At 41.6% G+C, this 13,483-nt stretch overlaps 1 protein-coding gene across 3 annotated transcripts in view; it reads left to right on the plus strand.

The window, feature by feature from the left end:
- The window catches only part of elmo1 (engulfment and cell motility 1 (ced-12 homolog, C. elegans)), a 93,047-nt gene that overhangs the window by 56,935 nt on the left and 22,629 nt on the right, over positions 1-13,483 (plus strand). For all 3 annotated transcript variants that reach the window (XM_034124474.1, XM_034124473.1, XM_034124475.1), the window contains exon 16: positions 7,119-7,255. In XM_034124474.1, the coding sequence (XP_033980365.1) occupies positions 7,119-7,255 (137 nt within the window). The remainder of the gene's footprint in view (positions 1-7,118; positions 7,256-13,483) is intronic.

The raw sequence follows: 13,483 nt of genomic DNA on the forward strand, positions 1-13,483 counted from the left end.
CACTTCACCAAGTTGTCGCTTTGAGCCTTAAAAGAGGGAAGGCTTCTTCAGGGTTTTACACTTTGTAGCCTCAGGCATTCACCAGCAAAAGGTTTTCAATTGCACAAATAACAAACTTGACGGATAGGTGCTTGAGAATCTCAAGTTTTAAGCATCCCTTACGTTTTTCAGACACTCCTGTCCTTTGTCAGCTCTCAGCAACCCTTAGCGGATTGAAATAGTGCGGGGGATGAAAACTCGCCCAGCCCATGGCAGCGCTGCCACTTACTGACGTACTCTGAGCTTTTTAGCTGTAATTTACCATCAAACTCTCGTCAACTTGTCTCCTTCAAACTTTTTTTTCTCACACAGTGCTCTGAACAAACTGACGCTTTTCTCCCCGAAAGGCCCCTTACTAGCACACTTTGTCAAAGGTGTAATCCGACTAAACACTATCCTTTCACTAGACACACATACTCACACACACAAAATGTATGTGTATAATGATCCCACTCAATTTCTTGATCTATAAATACATATATTATTTATACACAGGCTGTGTCAGTGTGCTTTCTCTTGCATGTGTGTATGTGCATGTAAGCTGGACACTTCTCTGTTGTTTTGTTATGATTATGAATAATTCTGTTTCTGCATTTGGGCAAACTCAGGCAGCTTGATTTTATATTTGCATAAGTGTGACTCACACCGTCTGATTAGAGATTTTCCTTCAGAAGAGTCTGGCATGATGTGCATATAATAATGTAGCTCCCATAACTGATGTATTGAGCTATGAAAGAATATGAGTTGTTTTAATGAGTGCCTGAAGCAGCTCTGACTAGATGCAGTTGCCTTATTGTATTTGAGAAAACACGAGTCTGTGAAAGCAGATGTCCTCCTAAATGTGTTGGAAACGTGTCCTTGTCCAGAGTGCTGATGGATTCTCTACATGCCCCCCTCAGTCTGATCAAGGTCCAACATATTGTTCTTTCCTCACATAAATGGCAAAGATGATGTAAATAACCAAACAAACCAATACTGTGGACACCTAGTAGTTTATTTTGTGCAGCATTATATTAGCTCTCCTTGAACCAGTGGCCTCATTCTCATCACATCAATATTTATTGATCATTAGTTTCAGGATGGAGAAACTCGACATTGTATTATAAGACTCTGTAAAACTGATTTATAATTTCACAGAAACTCAAAACCCAATTGACATTACATTTTAAGGTGACATATTTAGCCCAGAATCTACCCTAACAGAGCAAGATGTTAATTAGAGTGTGACGTTATCAGTTTCCCTGCTAGCTCAGGACATAATTATAGTTGTGGTGTCCGCATTGCAAGCCAATTTCATATCTTTTTGGCCGAGTGATCATCTGTGTGAGTCATCTCTTTGTGTTGAACCAAAAGTGTATTAAGAGAACTACGTATCTGTATTTCAAAGAGATGCCCCATTTAGGAGTCTGTTAGTGAGTGAGCACATAGCACAATGCATGTAAGGTTTTTAACTTGCTGACTTGAGTGCTTTCGACACAGAAAAAACATTTTGTTTTCCTTCTCTCGCAATGATCGAGCACGGAAATACATTTCTCGGCCCTAGAGCTTCAAGCGAACTGCAATTTTAAAAGTAGCTATTATGAAAGAATTGCTTTAAAATGCACTGTTCCTCCTGGGGACATGTTCAAGTGTAGATTGATCTTACCCCCATTCTGTCCCCAACTAGGGCAGCACAGTCAGTGAAAAAGACTTTAAATATATTGGTTAGATAAATGGCTTTACTATATGCTTTTTTTTAAAACCTGGCATGAACTGTATATGCATTTACAGTATGTGTGGTGTTGTTGCTGGAGCATGGCTGTGGTTTGCTTCTCTGCTGTCTTGGCATGCTGCACACACACAAACAGTGACTGGCCCGGAAAGATGGTGCTGACGCTGCGCTCTGGACATACAAACACACACACATCACACACACACACATCGCACACACACATCACACACAATCCCCTTGTCACAGTGGGACGTCAGAGCATGCTGGTATTTTAATTAGAGTGAGAATGACACTTTCTGCTGTTTATTCATCATGTGGCAAAGCTGCAAGGTGACTCTGGGCTCGTGTCGAATACTTTATGCACACTCATGGACACAAATACACATAAACAAGTGCACATTGGACCTTGAGAGTGGCATTCAGCCGTCCTGTCTCTGTTCCTTCTTTTAACACATACAAAGAGAAATACACGCAGCTGAGCACTCGTACACTTTGATAAACATGCTTAGTCACCTCTCCACTGTAAGACTCATCTGGTGGTCAGTGATTCATTGGTTGTCAGTTGACGTCACAGAGAGCTCGTGTCTGATGGACTTTGATCGGAGCGTGTCAGACGCCAGCTGTCGCACACTCAGTCACGGACACATTAGCCGAGTCACTCCAGCAAGATGACCGTGACCCCTGACCTCAGCCTAGCCAAACATCGCATGAGATGGATAGACGGAAAGGACTTATAACTCATCTCTAACCACAGATGCGTTCACATCACATCGGTCAGACATCAAGACAAAAAAAGCCTCTGTAATAGTTTTGAGTCCAAAGTTTGTTGTATTTTGAAACCCAACATGTATGCATGGCTACCATCACTGGCAGTTACATCTACCTAAAATCCAGCCTTAGTTTATACGATGTATTTAACTCACTGAGTAGCTAAACTCTCAAAAGTTTTTTTTCTTAATTTGAGAGTTGATACCTCAAGTCCCTCTCTATATAAGATATATAAATGACTAATCCTGAACGATTTGTTTACCCAATAAAGGCCTGGGAACAGGATAGCAGGGTAACAGAATGTGAGTGGTGAAAAATACTCCATTAGTAAAAAATAACTAAAAAGGTCAAGCTGATTTCAGATATAACCTTGCTCAAGCTTGCATACTTGATTTCATGTCGTAGTGAAAGGTAGTCACAAAGTGTTGCACCGTAGCCGTTAAAAAAAGTTGTTCTGCAGTTCCATGTGGGCATATGGTCCGGCATAACCTAAACTGGTCCTGACAGTGTCGTGTTACCTACTTTATGGGTGGTACAGGCTCTGAACATATGGCTGTGCAGATGGATGAAAAGTATACAGGACAAAGGAAACCCATTAGAGCCCATTTTCCACCCATTTACATGGTCTGCTGTGGTCTGATATGCTCGGCTAAAAAAAGTAATACATTATGATTTAAATGTAGTCTTCATATCTGCCCCGCTGCTTCGTGTAATCCAGTACAATGTGTGTGTGTGTGTTTTAGTGTGTGTTTGTGCGTTTGTCCCTGGCTGTGTGAATCATCCATCGCGAAGTGTCAGACTCCTCAGGCACTTGATGTGTCAAATCGCCCCCCATCTCCATGACCATGTTAGCCTGCCTGTGGGAGAGAAGGCTGCTCCTCAGCAGAAAGGGAGGAAGGCAGAGAGGCATTACATAACCAGTTTCAAACAATTAGGAATCCAGTTCACCGTCTTTTAGAAGTGCTTAGCTTTATACTTCTTACCCGTTTCAGTAACGTGGCACTTGCAGTCATCAATATCTAATTATGTTGGCATTTCAAAAGAAAATGTTAAGTAACAACAGCAAAGGGAATAGACCAGTAGAAATTGCTGTTATCATACAGCTAAACTCCTGTTGCACTGCTCTCTGGTCACTTTTCATCATTACTGACGATATCATTTTACAACGGCTTTTTTCTATGAACTACAAAGACAAACTTACTTTAGGCTGTGTCAGAAATCACTTTCTGATTCCCTTTTTCAATAATCTGTCCAGAATAGATCTTAAATTGACTTAAAGGGAGCAATTTCTTCAGATTTTGGACATATCAAGGTGATTAATTTGTACCTAATTTTAGCTTAATTCATCTGAGTTTACAAGGCAGTAATGGCACTTAATGAAAATAAATGGATAGAGCGCATCATGTCACTGCTTAAGGCAGAAAATGAAACAATAACTCCTCAGTAAATAGGTCAAGTCCTCTTAAGTATTCAGAATGTGCTCCTTCTATAGTAATATTACAAGCCTTATCTCTTTGTCCCCTATAGACAGAGATTGTTATCTGGTTGCTTCACTCATTAACAGTGCTTAACGGGAACACAGAAATGACAGATTGTGATATTCTTAAAAGTTTCCTGATGAACAGACATACTCACACGATGACTGCAGTCAGCCTCAGATTAAGGTCAGGAGTAGCGAGGAGCTCCATGTTTTTTTCTTCAGTACAACCAATCCATCTCCTACAGTAAGCCCCATCAGTTTGTGTGATGGGGGTTGCAGTATTTCAATGTATAGCAGATGTTTGTATTTCATCATTGTGTCAGAAAATGCTGATGCATTGCTTTTGAAAAGAAAAACAAGGCTAGTAAGGCCTGACATGACTTAGCACTCTCACAGTGGCCTCTCCATTCAGGCGGATAAGTTTAAGTGCATTTGTGCAGTGGTGAGAATGATTCAGACGTGACATTTGAAATGGCTGGAAAGCAGCTAAAAAAAGGAAGAACTGAATTGTTGATTTCTCCCACTTCTTTTGGACTATTTTTTTGCAATAACTATACATGATTCAAATATACAGTTATTCTAAAAGGTTCAATAAAATAGAGTGCAGTATTTATATGGAATTGTTTCCTTTTGCATTGTATTTAAAATGGAACAGCAATTACTACTGATTATAATAAATTGCTGAGAAATCAAATCTATTAGGCCTATGAGATATTTGAGATCTAGTGTGATTTGGATTATATATTTGTCCCGTAGATAAACAAGTATTACACCATCGTACTGCTGTGTTTTCATTGCTTAAATGCAGAGCAGCTGCTCCCAGATTCCCCCCTCTTAAATAATTTCAACATGGATGAATTCTGTTTGTTTGATTAAATATTCAGTGATCCATGCTTTGTTACCATTTGGGTTTGCTTGCAATCAGTTTTACAATGCACAACACTGTTTGAGAACTATTTTGAGCAGCTTTTTGTTGTCCTCCTCGCTGTGCTGGTGCAGGTCAGGCTGAGCCCTGCGAGAGGTAATAAAACTGTCTGAGACTCAGCATGCCTTGCAGAAGCTGAGGATGGAGGAATTTCTGCAGAGCCTCATGAGACTGCTCACTGTCCGTATCCCCCAAATAAGCCTTGACATGTAATTCCCCTCACCTTGCCACCTCAGGGCTGTGTTGGTCCTATCAATAAGCAGCCCATTTAGCTCAGAGGTCACTTCCACCTTCCCAACTACTTTAACCATCCGGCCCAAAGAGTATTTCACTTTTTTTAAATTCACCCTTTCTTTTTCATCTTTCCCCTGTATTTTTCTCTACTTATCTCCCCAAAGGCAATGTGCTGGTACCTAAGCAGCCTGTCAGCATCTGTTTTGGCTCACCTCCATTAGCTTTCTGATTGACTACCGGCACTGGTAGCACATCCCCCCGGATTTCTCCACCTCACCCTCCCCTTAATCTTCCACCCATCGCTCCAAATCAAGGCTCAGGTCATTGTGCCCGTGGCCTGCAGGCATCTCTCATTATACTGTGAAGTTTCAATTGCTGCCTGACCCCTTCCATCCAATTTCATGGCTGCTCGTGGTAGGCCGGTGCCCCTGCTGCTCCGCTCTGAAACTCTTTAAATGAACCAACCCACAGCAATACGTCAAGAGGGAGACGAATTTAGTTCAAATGAATGTCAAGCCTTGTTATTTTACCTCCTGGTTGATATGATTTGGGCACTCAAGAGCCCTGGCCTTCCCACTTCCCTCTAATTCTTATTTCAAACTCACTCTCACACAAATAGAGGAAATTGAAACACTTCTGTTCACTGCTAATAAAGTAAATAAGCCACCTCTGGCTCTGGAAAATGAGAAATCTCAACTTAATCCACTTGGAATAGTGTTTGTTGGTCTCAATTTGCCTCCAAGGGGTGTTTTATATTTGAAGTTGATGAGGAGCTACATTTTCAATAACACACAGCCGTGCTTCGTTTGGGAGCTGACACTCATTCCCAGTGGCTGTTTTATAAACCATACAAAAAAACTATAAAAGCATCAACTTCCTGTCCTTTCTGTAATGCAGAAAGCAGATTATCTCTCATTAGCTAGAATCACCATGCATGATCATAAACAATGTGTCACTTTACTGTGTAACGCAGAACCTTTTAGCAGCAGAAATGTGATGATTTCATTGGTAACATTTTCGAGCTGAGTGATGTTTACCTGCAGCAGCAGTGTGTGTGGGTTGTTGTGCATTAGTCAGGTGTTCAGGTCCCGGCTAGGGGCCACATTTCTTCAGGCCATATTTCATGAGTAACGATTGAAGGCCACCATATTGTATGAGTCGTTCAACAGAGGAGAGAGATCAAATGTAAATGGTCCTTTTTTTTACGGGCCAACTGTATGTGCTTTTATCTTGTGTCAGTTTATGTGGACGATAAGTGGATGTAAGTTGGATCAGGCTTTATGGGATTTGATCAGTTGAGCTCTGATCAAGTGGGTGTAGCGGTAGCATACAAATACAAAAATCCAGTATATGGCCAGATGTGTGTTAAAGCAATGGTTTGACATTTTGGGAATATAAGGTTTTAAGCTTTCTTGCTAGGGTTGGATGAGAATAATTGTACTATTGTCATATTGCACATAAAACAAACATCAAATCCTCCCAGAAATAAAACACAGTAATTAGTTTAATCTAGTTAATGTACAAATCGTCTAGAAGATAAAAAATAAAATATTTAGTAGTGCTTTTTTTTCATACTGCCTGTGCCGCAGCACCTCTTTTCACCCTCTGTCTGAAACCAGATCCCAATCTGCTCTGATTGGTTAGCTGGCCGGCTCTGTTGGGATTGGTCAACCGCTCAGAGTTGTCTCGCCCCTTAGCCTATCGCGTGTAATGTGTTGGAGCGCAAGTTTACGTAGTGATGTCACTTTGTCACGGTAGTAAACAAAGGAGTGCAATGTAGGTGTTTTTGGCAGGGGTGGGGTGTGTGGGAGAGAAACTCCCTATGGATGGGAAGTTTGGGATTTTAGCCTTTGCAAACCATTCACATGCACACAGACCTATACTATACCCAAAAAGCATAACAGGGCCTCTTTAACTGCTGCTGTTCAAGGTGACACATTTTCTCTCTCTCTTGTCCACAGCCAGTGAAAACTGCCACGACTTCCACCCCATGTTCTTCACCCACGATCGCTCCTTTGAAGAGTTTTTCTGCATCTGCATCCAGTTGCTAAACAAAACCTGGAAGGAGATGAGAGCCACAAGCGAAGATTTCAACAAGGTACGCTGTGTGTGTGTGTGTGTGTGTGTGTTTGGGAGATGAAAATGTGAGATGAATAAAAATCATTACTGTGTGCCATTTCCATGCTACATACTGATTATAACTAGGCCTTGAGTTTGCGGTGCACTTGATGCCAGTATGCATACTAAATGTGTTTGATTTCTGGAGTGTCTTTTGGTGGACTGGAAAAAGTTAAAACACATTTTAGGCACGGATGAGACAGCTCCAGGAACACTTTTGAATATGTTTTCAAATTGGCAGTAGCGTTTTCCAGTTTGTTCCATCACAGTTTTTTTTTATAATTACCTGTTGATTTGTTGAAAGAGCTTGCATCTTTTACTAATTAAAATATCTTTACAGAACTGTTAGAACAAAAGTAAAGTTTTTATGACAAGTGATCATACAGTTTAGTTTTGCTACATACAATATCAGTGCAATGGATGTATTGTGTAGAGGTTCTTGTAATTGGTAGCTGCATTGTTGGTAAAGTTTTGAAATTGAGAAACAGCCAACCAAACGATTAGATTTGTCCATAAAACAATATGATGTATATGATTAATTGATATCATTATTTGTGCTGCTTTGTCAAGATTAACATGATCTTATGAAAACATAACAGTTAGTTTCAACATTTTCCTAATAGAGGTTTCAAACTTCAATTAAGACGTGTTTTTACAGCATTAAGATATGTGTACACAGTCACAGCTCTGTAGGATTTGTGCCATGCTTCATTGACTTTATGTGGTTGACACTGGCAGGAAGCACAGTCACAGCTCCCTCTTTATTGCAACAATGATTTATTAATCATTACTTAAATTCTGTTAGTTATCACAATGGCATTGCCTAGAGTCCCATGCAAATAGTATGCCTGATTAAGGTGCATAGACATGGAAATGTGTTTTTCCTGTTTACACAGATGAACATGCTTTAGGCGTTTCCTTTTTGAAGGGCGCAGATTGAGAGCGGTAACTGCACACACATCTTAGGGGCTTTTCAGAATTATAATTGTTCCTATATTGTTTTTTTCCCCTTTTGGATATAAAACATTAACTGCCTCTATTAGCAGAGCCACTGATTAAACTACTACATCTTCATTTGGAGATGATTGGATTGTGGATGAAGATGAAAAGCTTCCTATAAACTGGCTAATGTTGAGGACAGGAAATATGTGTTTGTGCACTGCCAGACGGTGATAGTAATGAGGTGTTTATGACAAATATTGTATGTTGTGTATTCAATTAGGCATCAGATGTAGCAGTCAGCAGATGCCGCATCCCTTTTCCTTGATTTGTCAAACAAATTATGATTATCTTATGGTGTCAAATACCCCGTGTCCAAGCTGTGGCCTGAATCCTTTGCTCATATATACTGACTTTGATCAACATTGAAACGGTTCCTCATACATAAATAAGCCGGTCCTCACCTCTATTTCTGCTCTGCAGGTCCAATATGTCACACTACTGTAAATCCAAACACATTGTGCTACATCAAAGTGACACTGTAATAGATTTATTCAGCCTGCAGCTTCGAGGAAATCACATTTATATAGTTTATTTTATGTTTGTGTGAATGAAGTGATGGTTCCTGTGCTTAGATGAAGTGCTGCTGGAGTTGCATCACCCAACGCTATTTCACTATAAGTAAAACGATTGATGACAGCAGGTTTCAGGAACCATTTTGTCATTACCAAGAGAAAACTACTCGAGTAGTCTGGCTCAACTTTCACAAATTGATTCAGAGTGATTGTAAAATGTGTTGTTGTTTTGAGATTTGTTCAACATTTTGATCTACTGGAAGAGGCTACAAATGGACAACATTTCAAGATTGTAGTCGAAATTAAACATCCTTGGTAGCTGTTAGATCCACCTACGGTCTATTGAAGTCTTCACCACCATCTGTGTTACTACTTTTGCCACTCACTTAAAGGGGACTTATCATGCAAAATGCACTTTTGTACGTCTTTTATACATGAATATGTGTCCCCGGTGTTCCAGGGAACTCACCAAGTGTCAGAAAACACAACCCTCTCTATTTTCCTCCATACCCAAATCTCTAAAAAAGGGGCTGCAACGGATCTGATAAAAACTGATCCAGATTTGAACACTGTCCTGACGTCAGGACGGTGGCGCTACGGCTATTGGGCCAACTCCACCAATCAGGAGGAGACAGCCACGGCCATTGCCGTTCGAAAGTGCTGGAGACGCTGTAGTACATATGCCAGACCTGTAAGTGGCGCTGTAGTCTGCCACAAAAGCAGCGAAGAAGACTTCCCGCCCATAGTTACCATGGTTACCCTTCTGTTTATTCTCCGCTGTGGCTTTCTTTCTCCCTCCCCGAGGCAAGCGTTTGCTCCCGCTGCAATGCAATCCCTCCCCGTCGAGGCAAGCACTGTAATTCTCTCCGGTTAGTCCACCAGTAGATGACAAACACCCACCTCTCCGCCTCTTCCAAGGAACGAGGGGACCGTGCGGTAGAGTTTCAGTTTCAGTTTGTTTCGCCGGTCAAGATGTTCGTTAAAGTTTAAATCTTCCGGACAAAATTAGAAAAGTGCTGGTCAAAGGTCTGCTTTGTTATTTATTGAGCTTTAAAACAAATGAATAACGACTCTATATAATAAAACACGGAGGACGGAGATCTCTTTTTCTCCCCCTCTTCTGACAGCCCAGCAGCTGATCAGAGCACGTCTCCCCTCTCCTGCAGGGGGGCGTGGTCTCACAGAATCAGCCCCGTAGACAGCAAACAGCACATAGAGCGAAATGAGGCATGGCTAAAATGCATGATCTGTTTGGTATTTTGAAAACAGAAACGTATAAATATACCTTATATAGGTATGGCCCTACAATATATCATTTAAATATAGCATGATAGGTCCACTTTAAACAACGTGGTGGAATAACTTCTGTGAATGTTTTTTCTTTGGCTTAGTCAAATCTGAGCTGAAAAATCTGGACATTTTTTGTGTGACAAAGCATAACGGTTTGCCTGATCATATGGAACCTTATGTACTCATTGATAGATAGGCCCTGAGTGCTAGAACCTTCTCTAATAGGCTTGAAATGACTTGCACATCTCATGTTGGGCTGTATTTCCAGCTAATCTTATGGGAGAATTCAGCACACTCCTCCCCTAGCAAGAAATCCTATTATCCAATCTCATCCTTCACAACCCTCCCTTGAAGATGAAATTTGGTTTCGATTGAGTCGGGATAGATGATGCTTCCCTTGCCTCTCCCTCTCTCCTCCCTACCTCATCTTTCATCACATGGTACCTTGGGATTTTGAAAATTCAGCAGCTGCTTGTCGATATTAAGTCTGTTTGCTCTCGAGGGCTTCCTATCAGCTAAATGGTGCGTGCAGAGCTCTGCGCTTCCAGCCTCTAACGCTGAGTGTCTCAGTTTGTATCCTCTCTGAACTCAGAAGCTCTCTGGGGACCATCAGCTCCTCTGATGATGTCTGAAAGTTGACATGTTTTACCTAATTCTTTTACACATTTCATCAAATAAAATGTCCAGAAGATGGAGAGGAGGAGGCTTTCCCTCAAAAAAGGCACATTGGGGAAGCTCTATACATCCCAATAAACCATGACATGAGCAAATGTATATGAACATTTTCAGTAATGACGGGGGGGGAAAGTTATTTATGTGATCAATAAAGTGAGGGTAAAGAAAATTCAACATTTAAAGTCACAGTAGTTAGTGTCTTTTGCCTCTCTGGCTATGATGCATGTCCGTGAAAAGCCAAATACATTATTCGGGGTATAATTAGGAGTGGAATTGAATCAAATCCTTAAGATTAGATTTGACAAAATTGGATACAAAATGTGCATAAGTAATGAATTAGGGATCAACCACCCTCTGGGAAATGTAAACAACGTTTTCCAACTTAAATCCAAACAGTTCCGCAAATTTTATTTGATAAATGAATGCATACGCCCCAACGTTAGAGGCCTCAAAAGTATTGAAACATTTTACAGAAGACAAGAAGGACTTTCTGAAAGCATTTGGCAAATACATTGAGATAACTGAACAATTCAAAATGTTATGGATAACGGAATGGGATAAGATAGATGGCCTATATTGAATAAATATAGATAAAAGTCATGTAAAAACTGACTCTAGATTAATAATGTCATTGCTAATACTGACTTGTATTAACAGTGCTGACTCACCTAGTGATGGATGGTTCTGGCAACAGAGGCTAGGATCAGTAATACATAATGTTAATGCTGTTCATCCCACTTCCACTGATTTTAATCACAGTTATTGTCCTTTTAACTGCAACCAATCGGCCATTTAAACTGGCTTACTGTCTTAGGCAATCAGTCATGTAATTGGTTATTTGGGTCTCAGTCGACTTAGAAATATATGGTCTTTTCTGTGATGGTGTCTTGATGAAAAATAGGTTTTAAGTAGTCATTACTCATCGTTAGAAGATGATAGTACATCATTATATTAACAAATGTGTTATGATGTTTGGGAAGCAACAATCTTACAGCTCTTTCTTGTCTGTGTTGTAACAGCCTGTTATTCTAAACGCAGTGCTGCGTTCAATATATCATGTACACACAGTACAGTATATGAGGATATATCCTCTGTAGGGTGTGAGCAAGGATAATAAGCTGCATCACAGATATTCCTGAGGGCGTCCGCTTCAGATCGCGGCTGGCTGTACGGATAGATTTCCCTGCAGCTCCCACAGTGGCTGCCAGACACCGACAGCACTGAGCTTTCTGAGGTGTGGAATACTAAAACACCTCGTTGGGGTTTCATCGATATTTGGATGTGCGCGGTGCTGTGGCCTTCAAGTGTGTGTGTGAGCATTTCTTAAACGCTGAAGGCTCTCTCTCTTCATGGCTGACTGAGCATGTGCCCTGCACACAAAGACAGGAACACACACACCCACGCATGCATTTATGCTCATTAAAGACAAAGCCACACAGGCTTAAATGAAGCTTAACAACACTGTGGCACTGAAGCCCCCCCTTCCCCACACACATGCACGTATGCACACACACACACACCGACACACACACACCGTGGTGAAGCCAGTTTGTATTCTGTCTTGTTTGCTTTCAGAATATAGTGCTTAGTAAAAGAAGAAGTGTGTGTGTCTGCTGTGTGTACGTGATGTGTGTGTGTTTAGTGGAGGAGAGTCTGATGCACCCAGGGCACAGCTCCGACCGTCAGGCAACCGTTTCCCCTGTTTCCATAGCAACCCCTGTCCAATTACCGCTGCTGCGCTGCACTACTCCGGCTCTGTATCGGTAAGATGGAGCCACTTCTCCGCTGCATGTGAACACGTTTGTGTTTATACATGTCTGTGCTTGCGTGCGTCCATCAGACTCTTTCTTGAACGGCCGCCTGTCGTCTTTACATCCAAACGTCTGTGATGAGAGCGGCTCCTCCTCTACCTCCCCACCGGAGGAAGAAGCCTCCATCTCTCTCTGCTCAGGCGCTTGGAAGAAAAAAAATCCCTCAGTGATGTGGCGGCTTGCAGCCACTCACTATACCCCTCCTCCTCCTTCTCCTCCTCTTCTCTCATCCCTCCCTCACTCCCCCTCCTTCTAACCCCCCCCACCCTTTCACACACACACACACATACACACACACTTATCATGTGATCCACTTGCTGAGCCACCATTGGCGTCTCTGATCGTGGCGTGTGTCCAATCAGGGCATAAGCCCGGAGATCAACATAAGCGAAGCTGAGCAGGCTGGCTGATGCTCTTAGAGTCACAGAGGGAGGGAGAAAGGCAGACAGGGAGCTATACAGAAATATCATAATACAGGAGACGTAGTAAAAAAAAAAACAGGGAGTTTGTTGTTAGTTTTTTTTTTTTAAGGGAATATTGTAGAAGAGAGTATCAAATACGAAACCTGAAGGAACAAATATCCAAGAAAGGAAAAGGCAAAAGGAGGAGGTGCACGAGCTGTGTTGACAGACGAGTCTTCCCTTATTGTGGCTAGCGCTAAAGCTAACTGTCCACAATCAGCTAGACCACTCTTCCAAGGAGCCATCTGCTCCCTCCATCCCTGTCTCCCGTCGGGCGCTAAAAACTCCTTCTCTGGCAAAAGGACAAGGATTCACCAGTCACTGTGGAGAGTATCGCACCACACTTGGAAACATGGAGGTGACATGTAAGTACCAAGACTGGAAAAGAGAAATGGAGAGTGATGTTTTTATTTTTCAATTAGCATGGATGGATGGATGGATGGAGCGAAGGGAGGTG

This window comes from Trematomus bernacchii, unplaced genomic scaffold (genome assembly GCF_902827165.1).
Source record: "Trematomus bernacchii unplaced genomic scaffold, fTreBer1.1, whole genome shotgun sequence".
NCBI lineage: Eukaryota > Metazoa > Chordata > Actinopteri > Perciformes > Nototheniidae > Trematomus > Trematomus bernacchii.